General features: G+C 42.0%; 1 protein-coding gene across 3 annotated transcripts in view; it reads right to left on the reverse strand.

Moving 5' to 3' along the window:
- Positions 1-3,141: 3,141 nt before the first annotated feature.
- DOCK4 (dedicator of cytokinesis 4) overlaps positions 3,142-19,409 on the reverse strand; it is a 490,817-nt gene continuing 474,549 nt past the window's right edge. The window contains exons 44-52 of one of the 3 annotated variants that reach the window (XM_082472224.1): positions 17,719-17,838; positions 17,240-17,361; positions 16,841-16,907; positions 15,716-15,797; positions 15,455-15,564; positions 13,709-13,781; positions 11,849-11,962; positions 9,049-9,110; positions 3,142-5,837 (exon numbers count right to left, since the gene is read on the reverse strand). In XM_082472224.1, coding sequence (XP_082328350.1) covers positions 5,397-5,837; positions 9,049-9,110; positions 11,849-11,962; positions 13,709-13,781; positions 15,455-15,564; positions 15,716-15,797; positions 16,841-16,907; positions 17,240-17,361; positions 17,719-17,838 — 1,191 coding nt within the window. In that variant the 3' untranslated portion in view covers positions 3,142-5,396. Of the gene's footprint in view, positions 5,838-9,048; positions 9,111-11,848; positions 11,963-13,708; positions 13,782-15,454; positions 15,565-15,715; positions 15,798-16,786; positions 16,908-17,239; positions 17,362-17,718; positions 17,839-19,409 lie in introns of those variants that run through there. The other 2 variants (XM_082472223.1, XR_014266607.1) reach the window with 2 other exon arrangements.

The raw sequence follows: 19,409 nt of genomic DNA on the forward strand, positions 1-19,409 counted from the left end.
GCTCACTGTGTATTTACCTTTTTAAAAAGAATTAATTATTTTCTAATAAGCTAATTTTCTCCCTCTTGGAGGGAAATAATGTGGGACTGTTGCCTCTTGTTCCCAAGTCAGTCACACTAAGACCTGTGTGTGCTTCTTTCAGGATGAGAAAATTCACATTATTGACACAAACGGAACTTGTAAACTGGGGATATGTGCAGAATTCTTTTCAGACCTGTCTAAAAATTGTTTCTATTGGCTGCTTAGTGCTGCTACTAAACAACAAAGAGGAGCCAGCCCCTTAAACCTATTGCAAATGACTTAACGGATGGGCTTTAGTCATGAATGGAATTAAAATTTGCTTGTATTACTGCCAATCACTTCTCCCAGAGGAGTTTCATATAGGACCAGAAACTCCTCCCCTTCACTTCCTACTATCTGCCACATCCATGCCTGTGAAGTAGAAATCTCCTGGCAAACTCTGTATGTGCTTCTCAAAGAGCTCCAAATCCACATCTGTTTTGGATTTGTAGGGAAAACAAATAAGAGAAGTGAAACCAGTGTGGTGGTATCTGAATGAATGTTGTAGGAATCATTTTAAAAAATCTCTTAAAATATATCACAGTCAAATACGCATATAGTTGTTTAAACCATTGTGAAAACCAGGAGTTTCCTGCAACATTCCTGTCCTGCAGCCATTTTCACTCCAGAGGGGCCATCATTTTCAAGTTATTTCTTAACTTTTGCTCTTATATCTAAATTAAAGTATATTAAATTGCTACTTTTTGATTGTCTTTAAATTTTAGGCATTACTGATTGACATCCCTATATGGAAGATGAGAATTTGTTATTCTCCATATACACAGATTCCCTTCCTTACCCTCATCCTTCCAATGTAATTTGGAGTTAGACCAATATATATTTTGCATTTCCATGACTATGTAAATATTATGTATAGCTGACCCCCATGGTATACTATAATTACGTTACTTATCTAAACATTTTTTTTTTTTTTTCTGGAGTTCATTTCTTCCCCCTTGACTTGCATAGCTTTCCAGGTACCTCTCTTATCCATCCCTCAACTTCTTACAAAAGTATAATCTCCTCTCAGTAAATTCAAACACATCAAGCATTTCATTAGCCTCATTGTCTTGGGGACACTGCACTCAGCTGACAGTGGCATTTATTATGGTTGTTCAGGTCAGTGTCCTCATTTCTAGGTTTTTGGCTTCTTCACTGATTGCGAATGACAGGGGTAAACTGGATAAGTGAGATGGTACCTGTGTTCAGAATGTTGGGGATTTTCTAGTATTCTATACAAATAGAGGATCTAAAATGCCTTCCTAGCAAGCTCTTCTCTGAGATAAAGTATTTTCAGTAGGCGCTATACTGTTAGTGCCTGTTACTTTAATGTTGTCTCATCTCTCCTTTTCATTTTCTTTGTAGGATATCAACTTCCTTACACACAATTCTGTAAAATACTTAACTGGTTTAGTAACATTTTCTCAAAGTTTAGGTAAGGCAGCAATATTTTCTTCCCACACAGCAAAAAATCACTCCATCAATATCTAATCTTGGAAAAATATTGCTGGTGGCACTAAAATTGGTACAACTCTTTTGGGAAATAATTTGCCAGTATGCAAGATAACTACAAAAATCATCCTTCCCTTGCCTTCGCAATTTTAGTCTAGGACTGCATGCTAAAGAAATAACCCAAAACATGGAAAAAGCTATATGTCAGAAGAGTCCCAGTGGTATTATTTGTAGTAGTGAAAAACTGGAAATGATATCATGTCCATTAATAGGGGAATGGCTAAGTAAATGGTGGGAATATATACTTTGCTTTTTATGTACATGTAATAACATGAAAATACTTACTGTAACATTAAACAAAAAATAAGAGTAGTCCATCCAGGTACACTGTGATTAGCACTATGTAAAATACACATGTTGAAAACTGAAACCATCTACTCTATACAGCTTATGTCTACTTGAACATGACCTCACTATTCCAATGTTTGCTGGCATAACTTTTCCAGGAGTCTCTTTGCCAGGTAAATAAGTTTATTTTTCATAACGTAATTTCTCAACAGACCCATCAAATTGTCAATAGAAAGTATCAGTTAACAGAACCCCTCAATCCTGTTGTTTCTAACCAACCCTCAAGAATTATATCATGATCTTTACCCAATCTTAAGGTCTGCTCATTGAACGATCTACCTTAAACAAAACTCCAGAATTTCAATAAAATCTGATCTTGCCCTTGCCTCTCTAAGACCCTGCCAAAGCTCTGTTGAGGTGGTACTCCCCCTTATGGCAGTGGGCAGTGATCTCAGCCCTGTATTATCATTAGATTGTGTTGGGATACTTGGGGAACCAGCACTCAACAAAGTAGGAAAACTATGCCATATATGCATAAAGAAAAAGACAAAAGGAATATGTAAAAATAATAGTTATGTTGGGGGATTGGTATTCTGTCAAATTTTCAAGTCTTTTTAATGGTATCCTTATGTAATGAGGACAAGGTTTATTTCATTCAATAACTAAGAATTTATTTATTCTGATGATAAAGCCATCTTTTAATGTGTAAAGATCAAATAAAGGCAAAGCTGTGTAACTTGTTATTTTCTTTGTTGTGTTTTGTAGAGAAAATACCAATTTGAAGAGAAGACTACTAAGGTAGGAAAAGAAGCTATTCATATTGTAATGAGGCTTGTAGAATCGAAAGACTCGTGGGTTCAGTGGTAATGAAAATGATCCCAAAATGCTCTAAAAGCAATGTTGAGAAATAATCAGGAAGACATGGACAATGACCTTTAAATGGGTTTTAGTATTTAATGGAACAGAGGCTTTAGACAGGGCCTTGCTTAGCACTGAGTGACATAAACGTTGTAAATCTAACACAGCATCGACGCATCTCACAAAATTAAAAGCCAGGGTTTATTAACAAATTTGGTAGTCAGTGGATTTTGCAGTGTTAAATGTATTTCCTATCAATCAATCATTTTATGAAAATCAGGAGGAAAGCAGGCAGGCAGATAGTTTGCCCAACTGGCAAAAGCAGCACTCAACTAACTATTCCTTTTGTACACTTGGCAGTTGTTATTTACACAGCTTCTGTTCCAGGTAAAGATATGCTGATGACAGGAATAAAGACAAATATCAAGATTAATCAGGTAATTTTATTTAATATTGACCATTCAGCAGCAACCAACATTAACATCTGGGCTAACAGAATCTCTTGAAATGTTCTGCTATATAGCTGCTTCAGAAATACACACACATGATCAACTGTTCATTGCCAAAAAAAAAATTTTTTTTTTAAATGGCTTCAAGAGCAAATAACACTGATTTATACTGTGCCCAAGCACTAGTCAAGGAATCTATTAAATTACAGAGGAAAAGGAAATCAAAGAAGCTTTGTTATCTTATGCATGTCACCTTATTTAAATGGAAGGAAGTCTTTACTTCTTTAAAGCAACAGAAATACGGATCTTCCTATATATATAGAGATATATATATAGATATATATCTCTATATATAGATATATATAGAGATATATATATACTTAAGGATGTGATTACAAACACAAAGTGTTATCATCAAAAGCAAAAGCTAGTTCAAGAAATTTTCAACCGAAAAACTTGCAAGATACAAAGCTAAAATTCATGTTCCTTTTCTCTATTATGAAAAATTTCACTAAACATAAATATTTTAACATATATTAATTTTCTGACATTCAAAACTGTAAAGTCAATATGGCAGAATTATTGTTAGAAGCACATATGTACAAATATTTTTTTCCGTACATAAAGTATTTGGCATAATTATAACAATCATACTGCTTCCACAACAGTTTGCTTTTATTTTTACTTTTTTTTTTTTACACATAATGGTATCTCTTATTAAAATTAACCAGCTATGTACAAAAATACTTGAACATTTATTATAGAAAACCTCTATAACCAGCCTCAACAGCGTATACCTGCTGAATGGTTTCATTAAGGGAATATAAAAAAGTTGTCACTGCCTTCCAGGTAAGCTATCAACAAAAACAAACACAGTTAAACTAAAATGAGCTTCCCAACAAAAGAGGGAAAATATTCAACAGTATGATTTAAAATACAGTTCATATCTATTGTCAGTTGAGTGTTATAAACAGTCAATAAAGAAAACAAAGATACAAAATACGTTACCACATACAAGGTGCTTTTTTCACACTCCTATGACTGTGGCATGAGCGTCCCTATCTAGATCTAAGATGCTGTGTTGCAGTATTCAAGCTAGAGTGGTCTACAGCCATCCTCCTTCAACAAAAGGACAACAGGATTAGCTAAGAAGACAAGCTCCACCAGTAATAATGGAGAGTTGTGAGGAATTCCTTATTTTGTGCAGGATTGAAAGTTAATGTCCTTGCCTTTTGAAAGTCCTTTTGCCATTTAATCATGCTAATATATTTTCTCTCTGTTTCTTTTCTTCATTTACTCTATTAATTTACTGCTGTCCTGTATTGATTCCTGAATTCTTGCTAATGGGACACATTAATTTGTGCCTACTTAACACATGAACATCTGTTCTTCTTCAGTGACAAATTTGGTAGAGGAAACTATCAAGTGAGGAAGCACAAGATTCAAGTAAACATTTCTCCTGGGGTCTTTTGCTTCATCTACCTGATTGGAACTCTGGAAGTAAATTGCACCTTGAAAAGAAATACAGTAGATACCATGGTGCCAGGGTACTAAAGGGTTTACCAACCAATTGGTAAAGTAGCGTTTTAAGAATGTAGACAGCAGCCAAGGTGAAAAGCAACCTTAAAGAAGTATTTTGCTTCAAGAACAAAACCACTTCCAGTCCCAATCCTTGCAACCCCTTAAGTTTACTGTCTCACTAGCTTGCTTTAACTTTTAATTCTGAAGATGTGCATTCATCAGTCTGTTCATAGAAAGAGCCAGAAATCTCACCTTATTTACAGAAGTCTTCTAAAATAAGGACTACTGTGTTTGTTAGCATGTACAATGACTTAATAAGCTTTCTTGAAATATCAAGTATTCAGTAAAAAGTATACAACATTATCACGCTTCGTATTGTTCGACAATATTGTACTGGTTTTAAGATTAAACTATGTAAAAAAAGTGAACATAAAAAGATACAAAAGAAGGCTTTATTACTATTTATCACTTCCAAATGAGAAACGCTGTAATGAAAATTCAGCCATACTTGGAACACCTGGCGTTTGAGATCAGTAACTTTTAATATTGTGCAACAACATTCTATTAACAAGCGAGTTTTAATTCCATTCATCTAAAGACAAATCTGAGTAAGTTATTAAAGTGCCTACACTAAATGTCTTCTCACCATACCTCTTATTTCTTGTAAACGGCAGAGAATTCATCGCAGGGAAATAGGAAAGGGACTTCTTATAACTGGGAGACTTTCCGGGGCAGGGGTCTGGGCCGCGGGCCGGGGTCCGTCCTCCTGGTCCCGTTCTCCAGGTGTCCCGATCGCGCCGCCAGAGGCTTGGGGGGCAAGGCGGGCGGTTCCGCCGTGACGGGGATGGCGAGGCTGTGAGGTAGCGGGACCGGGCGCCGCAGTGTCCGCTCGTACACGCTGTACGGCGGCGGCGTCTTGCTCTCCCTGCGCACCGGCTCCTCGGCCCCGCTGTGGCCTGACCCCGACCCCGGCGCCACCGACTGTTCGTTCACCTGATTTTCAAAGCCTGAGGTTTCCGATGTGCTACACCGGCTGAGGGACGAAATCCCACTGCTGTAGCTGCCGGACAGGACGGGGGAGTTGGAGATGGAGATGAGTCCTGGGGAGTGATACTCCACCGGGGAGGGGGTGAAAGACTGCACGGAGCCCTGTGCGGAGTGGAAAGGGAGGGGTGGGGGAGACACAGCAGAGAGTCACTGACAGTGTGATGAGCCCCACTGCGTCCCCCACCCATCCACAGGTTGAAGCCCTACCCCCTGACCCACCACCCACCATGTGCCTGCATTTGGAGACACAGCCTTTAAAGAAGTGGTAAGTGAAATTGAGGCCCTCAGGGTGGACCCCAACCCAATCTGGTATCTTTTTAGGAAAAAAAAATTGGACGCAAAGAGACACCAAAGATGCATGCCCACAGAGAAAAGACCCTGAGGACATAAGGAGAAGGTGGCCGTCCGCAAGCCAAGGAGAGAGGCCGCAGGAGAAACCGAGAATGGTGGCACCTTGATCTTGGACCTGGAGCCTCCAGAACCGTGAGAAAATACATTTCTGTTGTTGAAGCCCTCCCAGTCCGTGGGGTTTTGCTCTGTCGGCCCTGGAAGACTCATGCAGACACCCAGACGCAAATCTGAGTGCCGGCGTGCCTCAGAACCGCACATATACATCAGGCATTTATCTGCCAGGGCCGCCAGCCCATTCAGTTCAACCTCACTGCCCACTTTACTCCTCATCATGGTCAGGACAGAAAGAGGATAAAAGCACTCAGGGAGAAAATGCAGAGGCATATCATTAGTCCCATGGTTTGAAAGATGATAGATAGGAAACTGGCAAAAACCAAAGCAAACCAAAACCCGTTGGAGGTACCACTTTCCTTTCTAGCTCAGCAGAACCACTGGAAGTTCTAGCAACAACTGCTCACTTTCTCTTACTGGAGATAATATTTTGAAGCTGAGCAGGGCTGTCCCCTTTGGATGGGGCATGAATTCTTCAGTTTCCCACCATTCCCACCCCAACACATTGAGGCCTCCTGGCCTCCTTCACTCATTTGTTAGCTGTCTAGCCCCACTGGCATCGGAATATGCTACTTCCCTAAGGGTTCCACTGGGAAATACTGCACCCTGTGTACTCCTTGAGTCCATTCAAAGCATATTAGCTTCTTAAAGTCTTATAATAAAGCAACCTAAATGACTTTGTTCAGCCCAGTGTTTCCTAAACTTATTTGACCATAGACCATTTTTTTTCATGTATCACATAAACGGCCTATAAAACCAAGAAGTGTTACCCTAGACTAACTTTACCTTGGTCTCTCTTTTGAAACAAAAACAATGTTAGTAGACACAAATCCTTTCATTTAGCAGGAACCTAAAGTTAAGCATGGCCAATTAAGAGATCCAAATTCACTGCAATTTTTTGTTAAAAACTAGACACCAAGTTCAAAATAAGGCAGGTAAGCTGAGTCTTCACGGGGTTAATTCCATCATTTAATTGCTGATAAAACTATCAGTCAAGGAGTTTTCTGCATTCTAAGCACAGCAAAGCTAGTAACTTGGTAGCACTACGCCCTCTAATGTAACCCAGGAGTTACAGCACAAATGTTCCACCCATTTTCTCTTCAAACCTATTTTGTAAAAATACGGCTATGAAGCTACCTATGGCCGGTAAGAACACAGGCAGGTCTGTGGAGAGACAGTATACACCACTTTGCTAACTATTTGGTGGCTACTTGAATATTTTCAGCCCTTCGATTCTTTCTATTTTTTAAGATTCAATTCCTAGTCTTATCTTATTACTACTCTGCACAATCAAGTTAAAAAATGCATATGTGAATTCCATAGCAACACGTGGGGCTCTTTGCAAGCAAGGGGAAGTGTAACGATGCGGAAACACCATGTTGCTTTTGTTCCCATCACATCAAGATGACAGTCTATGGCTTCCAGGGTGAATGCAGTCCCATGTACTTTACAATTAATAGCTGCTCTGCAGAATGACAACCAAACTAGCAAATAATTTGCACCCACCAGCAAATTTTGACATCAGCAATGTTGGCAATGCAAACAAAATCACACTTCTTTGCAATTTCCTCCGTTTGGGGGGGATTTCCTTCCAGATTCTCAATTTCTACCAGCAACAATCCCTAGCACTACAGATGTATGGGATCACAATGTGATCCCATGTGTTTGTAGAAGCTAATTTGTCCTTTTCTTTTACATTAGTTAGAAATGTCTCATCAACAAAAAGGACATGGAGTGTGTAAATCCTAAGTCATTCAGGTACAAAATCATTCTTTCAACACTCACTTCAACCTCATATTAGCCTCTGGCATAGCAGCTCTGAACACCTACCTCCGAATGTACTGACAATCCTTGCAGCCAGTCTGATTCAATTTGGATAGAGACTAAATATTATTCTTTTTTTTTTTTTTAATTAATTTTTAAAATTTTTGGCTGCATTGGGTCTTTGTTGCTGTGCGTGGGCTTTCTCTAGTTGCGGTAAGCGGGGGCTACTCTTCATTGCGGTATGTGGGCTTCTCATCGTAGTGGCTTCTCTTGTTGTGGAGCACGGGCTCTAGGCGCACGGGCTTCAGCAGTTGTGGTGCGTGGGCTCAGTAGTTGTGGCTTGCGGGCTTAGTTGCTCCGCGGCATGTGGGATCTTCCCAGACCAGGGATCAAACCCGTGTCCCCTGCATTGGCAGGCGGATTCTTAACCACTGCGCCACCAGGGAAATCCCTAAATATTATTCTTTACCTTCATGAGGGATTTTGTATGTTTGGAGATGTTAAGTAGCCTATGTCTACATATCAGATCAGATGTCTGACCTTTAAAGCTTTCCAGTTTGTTTCCCAGAAATTTTAAAATTCATTTTACTGCCTTGTTTTGCATGATCAAGTGTGTATCTCTAATGTAAATGGAAACCTTGGTATAAAATATTAAAAGAGGAAAAGTCAGCTTTGGCGTTTTCAAAATAGGTGAGGCTGATGAAAAAGGCACTGGAGAGTATTTAGTAGATCTTGATGATTGTTTTTCAGTATACGTGTTTGTTTTTGATGGCCCTTAAACCAAAAGACCAGGCTGAAAATGCCCTAGGAGATACATGGGGACCATCTCTTTCCTAATTCAGTGTATATTCTCACTCTAGTTTGTACATTCTCTTGCCACCATTTGGAGAAAAAGCCTAATAATCTGAAAACAAATGGCAGGCTCCCCAAAGGGAAAGCCTAGTGCTGTTTTCTTACCCATCTTCCTCTCCCCCTTCTTTATATGTTCTTTGCCTGGTCTGTGCAGACGAAAGCACCTCATTGATGTACCAGGGGAAAAAGTAACATGGGGCCAATCTCTAGCTTCAATCTAAACAAGAGCCTGTACCTTCAATGGAGATCGCCCAGCAGGTGATGGGGATACCGACGCAGTGTGTCTTGCTGGTGAAGCTGTAAAGAGAGATCATTTCAATTCAGGAAACCAGACAGCTGACTACCTGCAAAAGCCCTGTGTGTACAAACCCATAGAGATGATCTAGTGCACAAGGGTCTAGGCAAGGGGGTGGTGGGGAGCGACTAAATGGTGCCCACCCAAAACAGATTCTTCACAAAGGATGGCAGCTCCAAGACATGGGGTAATTAGTGAAAAGTCACCAGTGTATACATGATGCTTTAACCACAATGACAGGACCCCAAGCTGGTCCAAAGTCCTTTCCACTTCCTCAAAGTGCAGATGCTTCTCTGCTGCTTGGTCTATTTCAAAAGGTGCTTTTAGGTGTGAGGTGCCAGGGAGCAGACTTTAGGAAATAACTGCTGACTTTGGTCCTGAGCAGGAATGGGAAGACCCAAGTCATCCAGACAGCTTAGAATAGGTCCCCAGGAATATACTGACATCAGCCTCCTCTTTCATCCCCCCATATTCCTGAAATTGACAGGAAACCCTTGGCCATATCATACAAGAGGTAAGAAGTTTTCCATTTTTCTCCCTAATGTTTGTGCTCGGGTCTTCCCTTTATCTCTGGGAGGTGGTACCCTGTGGATTTTATCATCAAGGCAAAGAAGAACCCTCTCTTTGTTTCTCCCACCAGATTTTCAAGCCCTACACCCGGGACACAGCTTGTTTGATGGCACTGCTCTGTGTGTGCGCTTGTGGGTCAAATCCAGCTCTGTAAAGCATAACCACACATACTAAAAGCCTGCCGTGACACCGTCAACATGGTGCGTATAAGCCGGATTTCCCAATTCTGCCTACAGAGGTTTCAATGAGCTCAGAGTTCGTGGCTCTGTGACGAGCTGCCATTCTCCCAGATGTCACAGTGAGGGCTGAAACTCATAAGAAAACTACAGAAAGGCTGAAGGGAAGAGAGACAGTTACAGAGCCCCCCAACAGTGACCACACATGATGACATGAGGACAGACCATGACAGCAATCAGTGCAGAAGGGGAGGCAGCCCTGCCAAGTTAACCGGGCAGAGGTATGGTCGTCTGTGCACTCTGAGCCTAAGGGACCAGGAAGAGTGGCTGGTCCCCACACTGTGGGGTTGTGTGGCCTCCATCTTACATGCTAGGGCATGCTGTCAGCGTGTGCCATGTTCCATCACCACTGTTAGTTCTCCTATGGCATCAATTATGGGTGTTGAGTATGGAAGAAAAACATGCACGTATAGAGAAGTAGATCTTGATTGATTGGGAATGGTATGTCTGGCAGATGTCAAGGTTTACTTTACTTGGGACCCTCTTCCTCTCAGCTTAGGCGTTCCCCGGCACTGTCACTGTGGGATGTACAGCAGCCCCTGTGCGCACTGCATGTTTACAGTGACGTTTCTCTGGAAAGACCTAAAATAGTTCTATCAGCATCCTTGTCTACAAGTCTGAATGAGCCGGAACCTAAATACCATGAATATTATTATTCCTTAGAAAATGCTTTTTGAGTTCCCAACTTTAGGTACACAACCACGTTTAAATTGGAGGTTGCCTGAATATATGGATATCATGAATAAAATACCAATTACTGGTTGATGAGTTTTAAACTTCCATGGTCACACTGACCTACTTATGCAGAGTATCAATTAAGGCTAAAGTTATTTCTTTTTCTGTTTAGAGATCTCACATGTCTTTCCAAATCTATTGGTGACTTTTTGCTTTGGTGAGTATAAAACAAACTGGGTAGCACACAGTTTATTTTAAAAAGAGAGAGAGTCATTTTTCTTAGTGAAAAAAGAAACTAGAAAAATGAGATGCTAAAATACACCAAATGAAACATGGACGATCAATCCAGAAAAATCCATGAAAAACACAGTCATATTTTCTCTTGCCTTTGGGCTGTTGTATTTGTAAAGCTTCAAAACTACTCTAAGTATATGTTAAGTGTTGAAAAGACTCTCCCCATCACCAGGATAGAATAAGTAAAGCAGGGTAGCCCCTCTTAAAAACCACCCCCATATGCAGGTCACCAAGCAACGGCTTGTTCAGGAGGAAAGGGGAACTATTATTGTTATAAACTCACGAAGGAAGTTTCTTAAGAATAATTTTCAGTGGTTCTCAAGTCTAGAAAGGTGTGGCAAAATACAGATTCTAGGGTCTTGGCCCAGAAATAGTAAAATTCTGATTCAGTAGGTCTGAAGTTAAGCCCAAGAATTTTGCTTCTTAAACCAACACCCTAGGGGATTCAGTGCCCTGAATGAACCCTTTGAGAAATATGACCCTTGAATACAGACCTGTCTAAGCAGCAGATAACTAAGGATGCACTGTTAGTTGTTTCCCACAAGCCTATCCAAATCACAGTTAGTCAATCCTATTTAGGGGCTACCTGAAACTGGGGCGTCAGTCCTGAAGAAAGTGGCTAGACTTAGTAAAGGTTGATAAGAATGAGGTGACTCAGGATAGCATAGAAAAAATGCCAGTGTCTCAGCAAGGTTAGGGTACCCCCTAAATTCTGAGGATGGTATGTAGGAAAAGAACATTCTACAAAATCTGTCTGTGGGGTTTATTAGGAATGGTGCACTGCTTGACTTAGTGTAACAGGAGTTCAGGAAAGAGGGGAAACACTACAAACAAATTATATAGCTACTACTAAGGTTTTTACCTTGGACACCAAATGCCTACCTTTTTGAGGAATTCAGGATAAGCTGGAGTAGTCAATAAAAGTTATTTTATGAAAGTGATTGTTAAATGCTTCAAATACCCACCAGTCTGTGTGGGTCTCGGAGGGACAGGGGGAGAGATAAGTTTCCCACCGTCCGACATGTTCTTGGCTTCCTTCCCACTGTCCAGGCTCCAGCTGCTAGGGGTGGGGTTCACAGCTGGAAGGGAATAACACAGCTAAAAACACACGGTCTACTTTGCCCTGTAAACACTCGAAATCTTAGAAGAAAGTCAGAATTATCCAGAATGAAAAAATCAACTGGATTTAAAAAAACAACAAACTTCCTAAATACCAAACTTTTACTTAACTGCCTACCTCACGGTTAGAGTTGATATTTAATTGGGTGACAGCATGTCTCTTTCTTTCCCTCAAGCAGTCAAACAGAACTATACATCTCTACACGAGAGTGTAGAAACTTGTTGAGAATTACAGATCTGTTTAGATGCTGGATAACAGATGGAAGATGTAGTCACTAGACTATTGTAAAACTTGATTTTTAGTAGAGATTTCTGGACTAGTGGCATCCTGAAAGGGGGAAGGCAGTGGCACGCTAATACCTCCACTGTTTGGCAGGATTAGTGGCAAGGAAGAGCCACACCACATCATACTGCTGGCCCTTGTTCCTAAAGTCAATGGGCTATAGTGAAGAACGTCCTAAAAAAATAATTTGGAGCACTGACGGTATCATTCCTTTTTTGAAATCTGCCTGCTCCATGCTTCAGCGCGATGCAGAAATATGGAACGACCCCGTTAGGAACAAGGGCAAGACACACAAGGTTATAAATAGCCGCTCTGTGATGAGGTTTACAACCTCAAGCCTTTAGAGAGTTCCAGTAGCTTGCTCCCTGAACAGACACTGCCACCTGATGGACATATCTAGAATTTCAACATTTTACCATTCTTTATATTACCACTTTCATTGGATGGAACTACCACTCGTAAAATACTTTTCCTCCGGTCCTTTTAAATGTGCTTTGTGGTTTTCTTTGGTATAAAAGGTGAGAAAAAGACCACGTTCCTAAATTCTCCAGACAAAGATCAATATCTGACTTGTAACTTTAAAGCAAAATGTGTGTTTTAAAATAACTGGCTACAGTTCTGCTGATTTCTATTTCGCAAGGAAAGTTTTAACGTATCGGTGTACTCAAATGACGATGCAGTCGGGCTCTTAATGAGGACAGTTACAATACACTTTACACGGATATTTCATTAGTGACTCTTAATTCACTGGCCTGGGGACTGCTCTGATTTTTTGAGGCCTGACCCTAGGAGGTGAGCGGGTGCCTTGCTGCCAGCCCCCGGCCCCCCTGGCCGAGGAAGTCGCATTTAATCCGCTCTTCCTGCTCTGCTGTGTTGCACAGACCGATGCTAATTGGCTATGAACTGCTAGGCACGTGTTTGTTTCTCATTTTTTCAGGTGACCTTGAGGCAGGGCACACTCCATCATGCACGGGATTGCAATTCTTAAAGAGCACCTGAGTCACCGCAAACGACAGATGAGCTGGCAGAATGGACTTTGTAAGGCAGACACAAAGTGGGACCAGGGAATCGATCTGAGAAGGTGCTTATTTTCATTGCGCTGAACAAGTAGCCTAATTGGCCACTTTGTTTCAGGTAGCGCAGGCCTTGCCTCGGTGACTCACTGAATGACACCAAAAGTCATTAAACAGAGGAGTCCCTACCTTGCTCTGATTCTGCCGTTAAATCCTACAAGAACACAGTTTGTGAAGAATGCATCAGAAATAACTGTCTTTCATTCATCTCCTAAAGAGCAAATTAGTCCAGATCATTAAAGGTCTGGACATCTGCCTTCCGCACAGACACACGGGAGACTGGAGGAAATGAGGACAAAACAAACCATTACACATTCCAGGACTGATGAAGGGGCTGGCTTTATACCCACCTTTCTCAGGCGCAGAAAGATTTGGGTCACTGCGTGGCAAGACCCCGTCTCCAATATGATTAAACAGCAGCCTCTGGAAAGGCACAAGAATCTATCTTTATGATGCAATATGCTAACATGTGAGACCTTCTAGAAAATGAGATGATTATCTTATTACTGAAACTTTTCGTTGAAAAAAATGTTTTTATATGCTATGATGAGGCTAGGAAAAAAGAATTCAATTATATTTAAGGGAAAAAGGGCAGAGACCCTTAGGGTTCAAACAGTGTTTTAAAAGTCTATACTAGATTTCAAATATAAATGGCAAATAGGTTTTGTAATAAAACGCAAGGAAAAAATAAACAGTAAGCAGTTATGTTATGGTGCTCTTTGTAAATGCAAATGCTAGACTGGCAATACGAAATGCGAGTGAGAATTAAAGGAGGAATATCAGCTCAAAAAATCTCTAGTGAATGGACTTTACATTTTAAATCCTAGATTACGTTAAAACATATGAAATGGTCAATATGTTTCAATTTTTAACCCACAAAAATGCCAGTTTTACATGGTTCTACCTGACATATTAAACAAAAAGGTGCAAAGTCCTGAAAAGTAGATGCACCAGAGCAATGTGTATTATTGAAATTTTGGCAACGTGCACACTGTTTCAAATTGGACCAAAAGCAGAAAACTCGAGAGGGTAACCAGCAAGTCCTTCATGCTAACCAGCATGCTGGTGACATGCTCTCCAGGAGCAGGTGGAGCAAACTGGGAAATTCCTTTGCAACATCAAGTGACAAAGGGAGATTAAACCAGTTAGCTGGTCCAGCCAAATGCACGCAGATATAATTTCTGCGAGACACCAGTGTCGTGTGGATGAGGTATCCTGTCTGGGGAAGATCACACAATCAGCAAAGATAAACCCATCAAGCCAAACCCCACTCACTCTCATCCCTTTCCAGATGTAGCTACAGACTTCTGCCAGGATGGTGTAGAAAAACAGAGAAATGAGCTGGAGTTATCCCCAAATAATCGGTAAAGCTCAGGGCTCCACATGAATCTTATCTTTGAAACCCTCCTTCAAAGCACTTGAAGGGCCCAGAGGGTCAAAACCGTGGCCCTGCTCTCACTCGGACTAACAGAGATCACTGCAAAGCCAAATCTGGGGTGGGTGGTGAGGGCCACGTGCCTTACTCCTGAGGGCTGCAGGGGAGGCCCTAGGATTCAGCTTCCTCCTCAGTGCATCAAAGAAGAATGGCAAAGGTAAAAAGTCATGCTCCGCCCTCTTGGGTACCTCAGCAAGGAATCCGTGGCCGCTCTCTCGAGTTAGGTAGAGGCAAAAAGAAACGCTGCTGGGCAGCCATGCGTCTCCTCAAGGGTCTCTGGCTAATGTAAGAAGTTCCTCCAAATTTCTGTTACAGACACATGCAGACAGACACCCCCCCAACTCATTCACCCAATCACCCCTCCTAATGTTCAAGTAGCAGCAACGAAATACAGAGTCAGATCAAGGTGGGTAAAATCACTTCCCATTTCCCTATCAGCTTCACTGCTCAGGCAACTTCCCACGTATCCACGTCAGACACGTGGCTCATACAGAAATCCCTAGCCACAGGCGCAGGGCAGAGGTGTGCTTTTCACCCAGCTGGACTTGTCGACACAGCCTATCTGGTGGCCTCTGGCAGCTACCGTGAGGTTCTGCAGAGAGACGTAAGCAACATCCAGACGTTTCCTCGTTTTCTAGAATTTCCATCCCACAAGGACTACCTGAGAAGGTTCCACAGGTGTCGGGTAGACGGCACTGTACGGCCGCTCTCTCGGGGACAGGCAAGCGTTTTCTCTGGAATGTTTGTGTTTGTCAGACAACAAAGGAGAAGCTGGCAAGAGAAGGAAAGAGAGGCTCATCAGGGTGGTGGTGGGCTGGGCCCGTTTGGAGGAGAGAGCCCGAGCCTGCGGGGGCCACCACAGCTCCTGGGGGCTGGAAGGTTCTCCGGGCACCCTTGGTCCACCCCACACCCTGGCGCTGACCTCTGGCACTCGACGGAGCAGAACTTGTCACATTAGGCGAGGCAGAGTGAGTAGAGCTCAAGCTTGAGGTAGATGGACTTGGCTGGAAAACATGGGAGCTGTTATCAAACACGGCTTAGAGGCTGCAGATAACGCTGACACATTTGAAACAAAATCATCAGTTCTTTTTTCAAATTAGAAAAAAAAAAAGTCCATTAAGAAATATGGAAAAATCTCCCTAACTCAGACTGATAAGGACGCCTGTCTGAATCAATCAAGAATCTGAGATTTTGACTCCTGCCGAAGGAATGCATTTGTGTTCATTTCAGCTACATACATCCTATGACTTAGGAGCAGTTAGCAGCGGCTCCCTGACTAAAGCACAAGCAGAAAGACTCCCAGCCTCGGGCAGGTCAATAGGTGAGTGCTTCTAAAAGGCAGAGAACACGCCTTTGCATTTTCTCCAATGTAATGTGTTCAAAGCATGAATTTGGCAATAGGTATTATGCCCCTTTTCCAAAGACAGTGGTGAGGAAAATTTCCGCTGAGCCTTACCGAGTTACTATCAACGCCCTATCAGCCGAGTCTAAATACGAATTTTGGTTGCAAGAGTTACACTGACGCTAAAATCCCTAAAACCTGTGTTTTTTCTTTTGTAAAAAAATGTTTTATTATGGGAAATTTCCAACATGTACCTAAGTGGAGAGATCTTACAATGGGCCCCTAAACCATATCTTCTTAAAGGAAAAAAACGAAACACTTAGAAATGCTAAGAGGTCAGTGGTGACAAGCTCCAGGAGTCCCAACTGAAGACCCGACTCAGAGGCAGAGCTCAAAGCGCGCCCCCTGCACGGCCTGCCCGGGCTTTCCCATGGCTCGCTCAGGTCTTCTTAGAGTGGATGGGGGAGCTTTGAGAGAATCATCTTTGGAGACTCCAGAGACCAATAAGGCAACACGAGTGTTTAAAGGTTTGTCCTTAAGTCAAGTTCTCGCTCATAGGTCTGTTCCTAAGCACAGCAGCGTGAACGGAAACACTCATGATTGAGACAGAAAGGGAATAAACAGGACCAGACAAAAAAGCTAATCAAGTACCTGCATGTTAAAGACTTCATCAGAGCTTTCTGATTGCCCTGTAATATTGCTTACTTCAGCAGAAGCTTGTGAGGACAGTGAGGAGGAAGAATATCGGTTGACAGCTGGGTAACTTAATGGGCTGTTTTGGGGGGGAAAAGAAATGGTTGTTAACTCAGTCTCTGAATTGTACTTTATCACATGCTGGCATGGTATAAAACCAAAGGGGAAAAAAAATATGCACATCCCATTTTGTCGTCTCCTGTTTGCCTCCATATGATCAAATGTCTGAGTTTATTTATTTCTCATGCTGTTGCTGTTTTACCAGTGGCAGATGTCTGCAGCTGCCTCGAGGGTTAATTATTTCATTAAGAAATTGCGTATTTGACAAATTGTGCCACAAAGAACGAGAGAATCGTTCCAGATCATCTTGTGGGGACGCCAAAGTGTCAGATAATTCAGAATATGACTTACCTGCGTCTAGGAATTACCCTGGTACCATCTGGGCTCATAGAAGCAGGTGCTGAGTTTCTACACACACGAGGGCTTCCATTAGGAAAATGGACTGGACTGGCTTGTATACAAGCAGAGAATTCCTAAAGAGGTAGTAAAGAAAATATTTCAGAATAGTAATTACAAGGGCAAAATCACTCGTGAGGTATTTCGCTGTACTAGATGTGCATTGTAAATGTCATGAAGTCTTTCTATAGGGACCTTATAAAGGTAAGTTTCATTATTATTGAGCTTTCTCTCATTTACTTTTTTGTTTTCATAAAGGTTGAGAGTGACAAACAGAAGTTAATGCAATTTTAGTATTTGAGGGCTCTCTGGTAAAATGGTGCAGTTTGGTAGAAAAACCAAAAGATGTCACTATTGGATATTTCATTGTCCCTCTACCAAAAAGCAAATGGCAGAGGTCAGACTGCCCCCGCATGGACACTTTGTGTACTTACCTGTATTCCTAAGCTGGACTTCATCACAAAGAACTGGTCGACCAGCTTTTTGTGAAGCGGTCTCATATCTTGAGGTACAAACTTCTCATGCACGGCCAAGCCAAATTCCAAAATCTGTGCCTTGATAGTAACGTAAGGAGAAAATCCACATCAGTGGGTAGGTACGTCCTCTAAGTGCCTGCTGGGGGATTCAAGCATGGTACCATGCATTTTGCATGCAATATTGCTGATCTCTCAATCTGACAAGATAGCAACAATCCTTAGTTTACCGGGCAGGACACTGAGGATCAGAAAATTCTGTGTGTACTAAAATTCTGCATGTACGAAAATTCTGCGTGTACTAAAATTCTGCATGTACTAAAATTCTGCGTGTACTAAAATTCTGCGTGTACTAAAATTCTGCATGTACTAAAGGACAAATGAGGATTTGAACTTAGGTCTCTCTGATTCCAAAGACTTGATTTTCCTACTACCCCAAGTTTCTTTCCCACGATTTTCAACCTATAACAACAACCATTTTAAAACAGTTCAGTGTTTCTTTGGCCCCTTCCTGCACTTCTCAGGATGGGGCAGGGAATGGGGGTTCCCTGTTAGGAGGGTCAGGTGGTTCTCCCCCAGGGACCTCTTTTCTGGATGGCACCCTCTCTGCCATGTTTCCCTTCTCTCTCCCATCAGGTTCTTCTCTCTCCCTCTCTCAGATTTTCAAAATCTGTCAGGGAGGAAGGGACAAGTGAACGGAAATTCTGTAACAGTTGCTATGTTTCTTGTTTTTGTTAAAAAAATATTATTCTTGTTCACTTATTCTAATGCAAAAAGGAAGAGCTCCTATTTTTAAAAAAGTTTTCCTGCTGTGAGAACCTAAACCAAGATGAATATAAACATTCAAGTTTTCTCTGTACAGGTATCAAAAGTGCTTAATTCCTTTGATTTGAGTAGCAGCTGTCTTTTACATTTTTAAAAATTCCCCATGCTATAGTGGTCAAAAGAACAAATTCCAGAGGCTGAGAGGAAAACAAATCACACATCACTACGATGGCGCTTTATCTTTACAGCCCGTGAAGGTTCAAGTTTGAAAGCCAGGGCAAACAGTACTGACTCTGGGGGATGAGAGCATCCAGCACCTTCCAAAGGGGTCAGAACTGTGGCAACTTCTGCTCCGGATGCCCATCTACCACCAGCACATGTGCATAAAGATAAAAATACCTTGAAATAAACATCAAGGACACCTTGAAAGGAACAGCTTGAGTGGAGTGTATGTCTGAGGCATAAAGGGCGAGCCCGGTCTCTGTGGGGAGGGTAGGCGGGATGGAGGAGTTGAGCCTAAGTGTAGGTGCCTCAGTCCTTTGCATCTTAGACACTAGCTGGGAGGGGCCCTCCCTTTTGTGCAGATAACGTCGCAGGTTGGGTTCTCCCAGAAGTAGGCTCCAGCATGGAGATTAGGCTGTTTACTGGGGTGTATCCTTGGGATCACTGCCTGTGGGAGGGAGGGAGGGAGGGGCAGAAGTGGGACTTGACCAAAAAAGAAACGGAACTGGATGGCAGCCTGGCAGTCTCCTGCCAACCCCAGGGGAGCTCTAGACCTTTAACGGTCTGTCACAGTTGTGCTGTGTTGGGCCCAAATGGCCAGGCTCTGTCTCTCCTCCCCAGTCACTGGACGCAGGTCATCTAGGAAGGTGGAGATCTTAGGCTAC

This window comes from Balaenoptera physalus, assembly GCF_965194825.1.
Source record: "Balaenoptera physalus genome assembly, chromosome: 8".
In the NCBI taxonomy this organism is placed as follows: domain Eukaryota; kingdom Metazoa; phylum Chordata; class Mammalia; order Artiodactyla; family Balaenopteridae; genus Balaenoptera; species Balaenoptera physalus.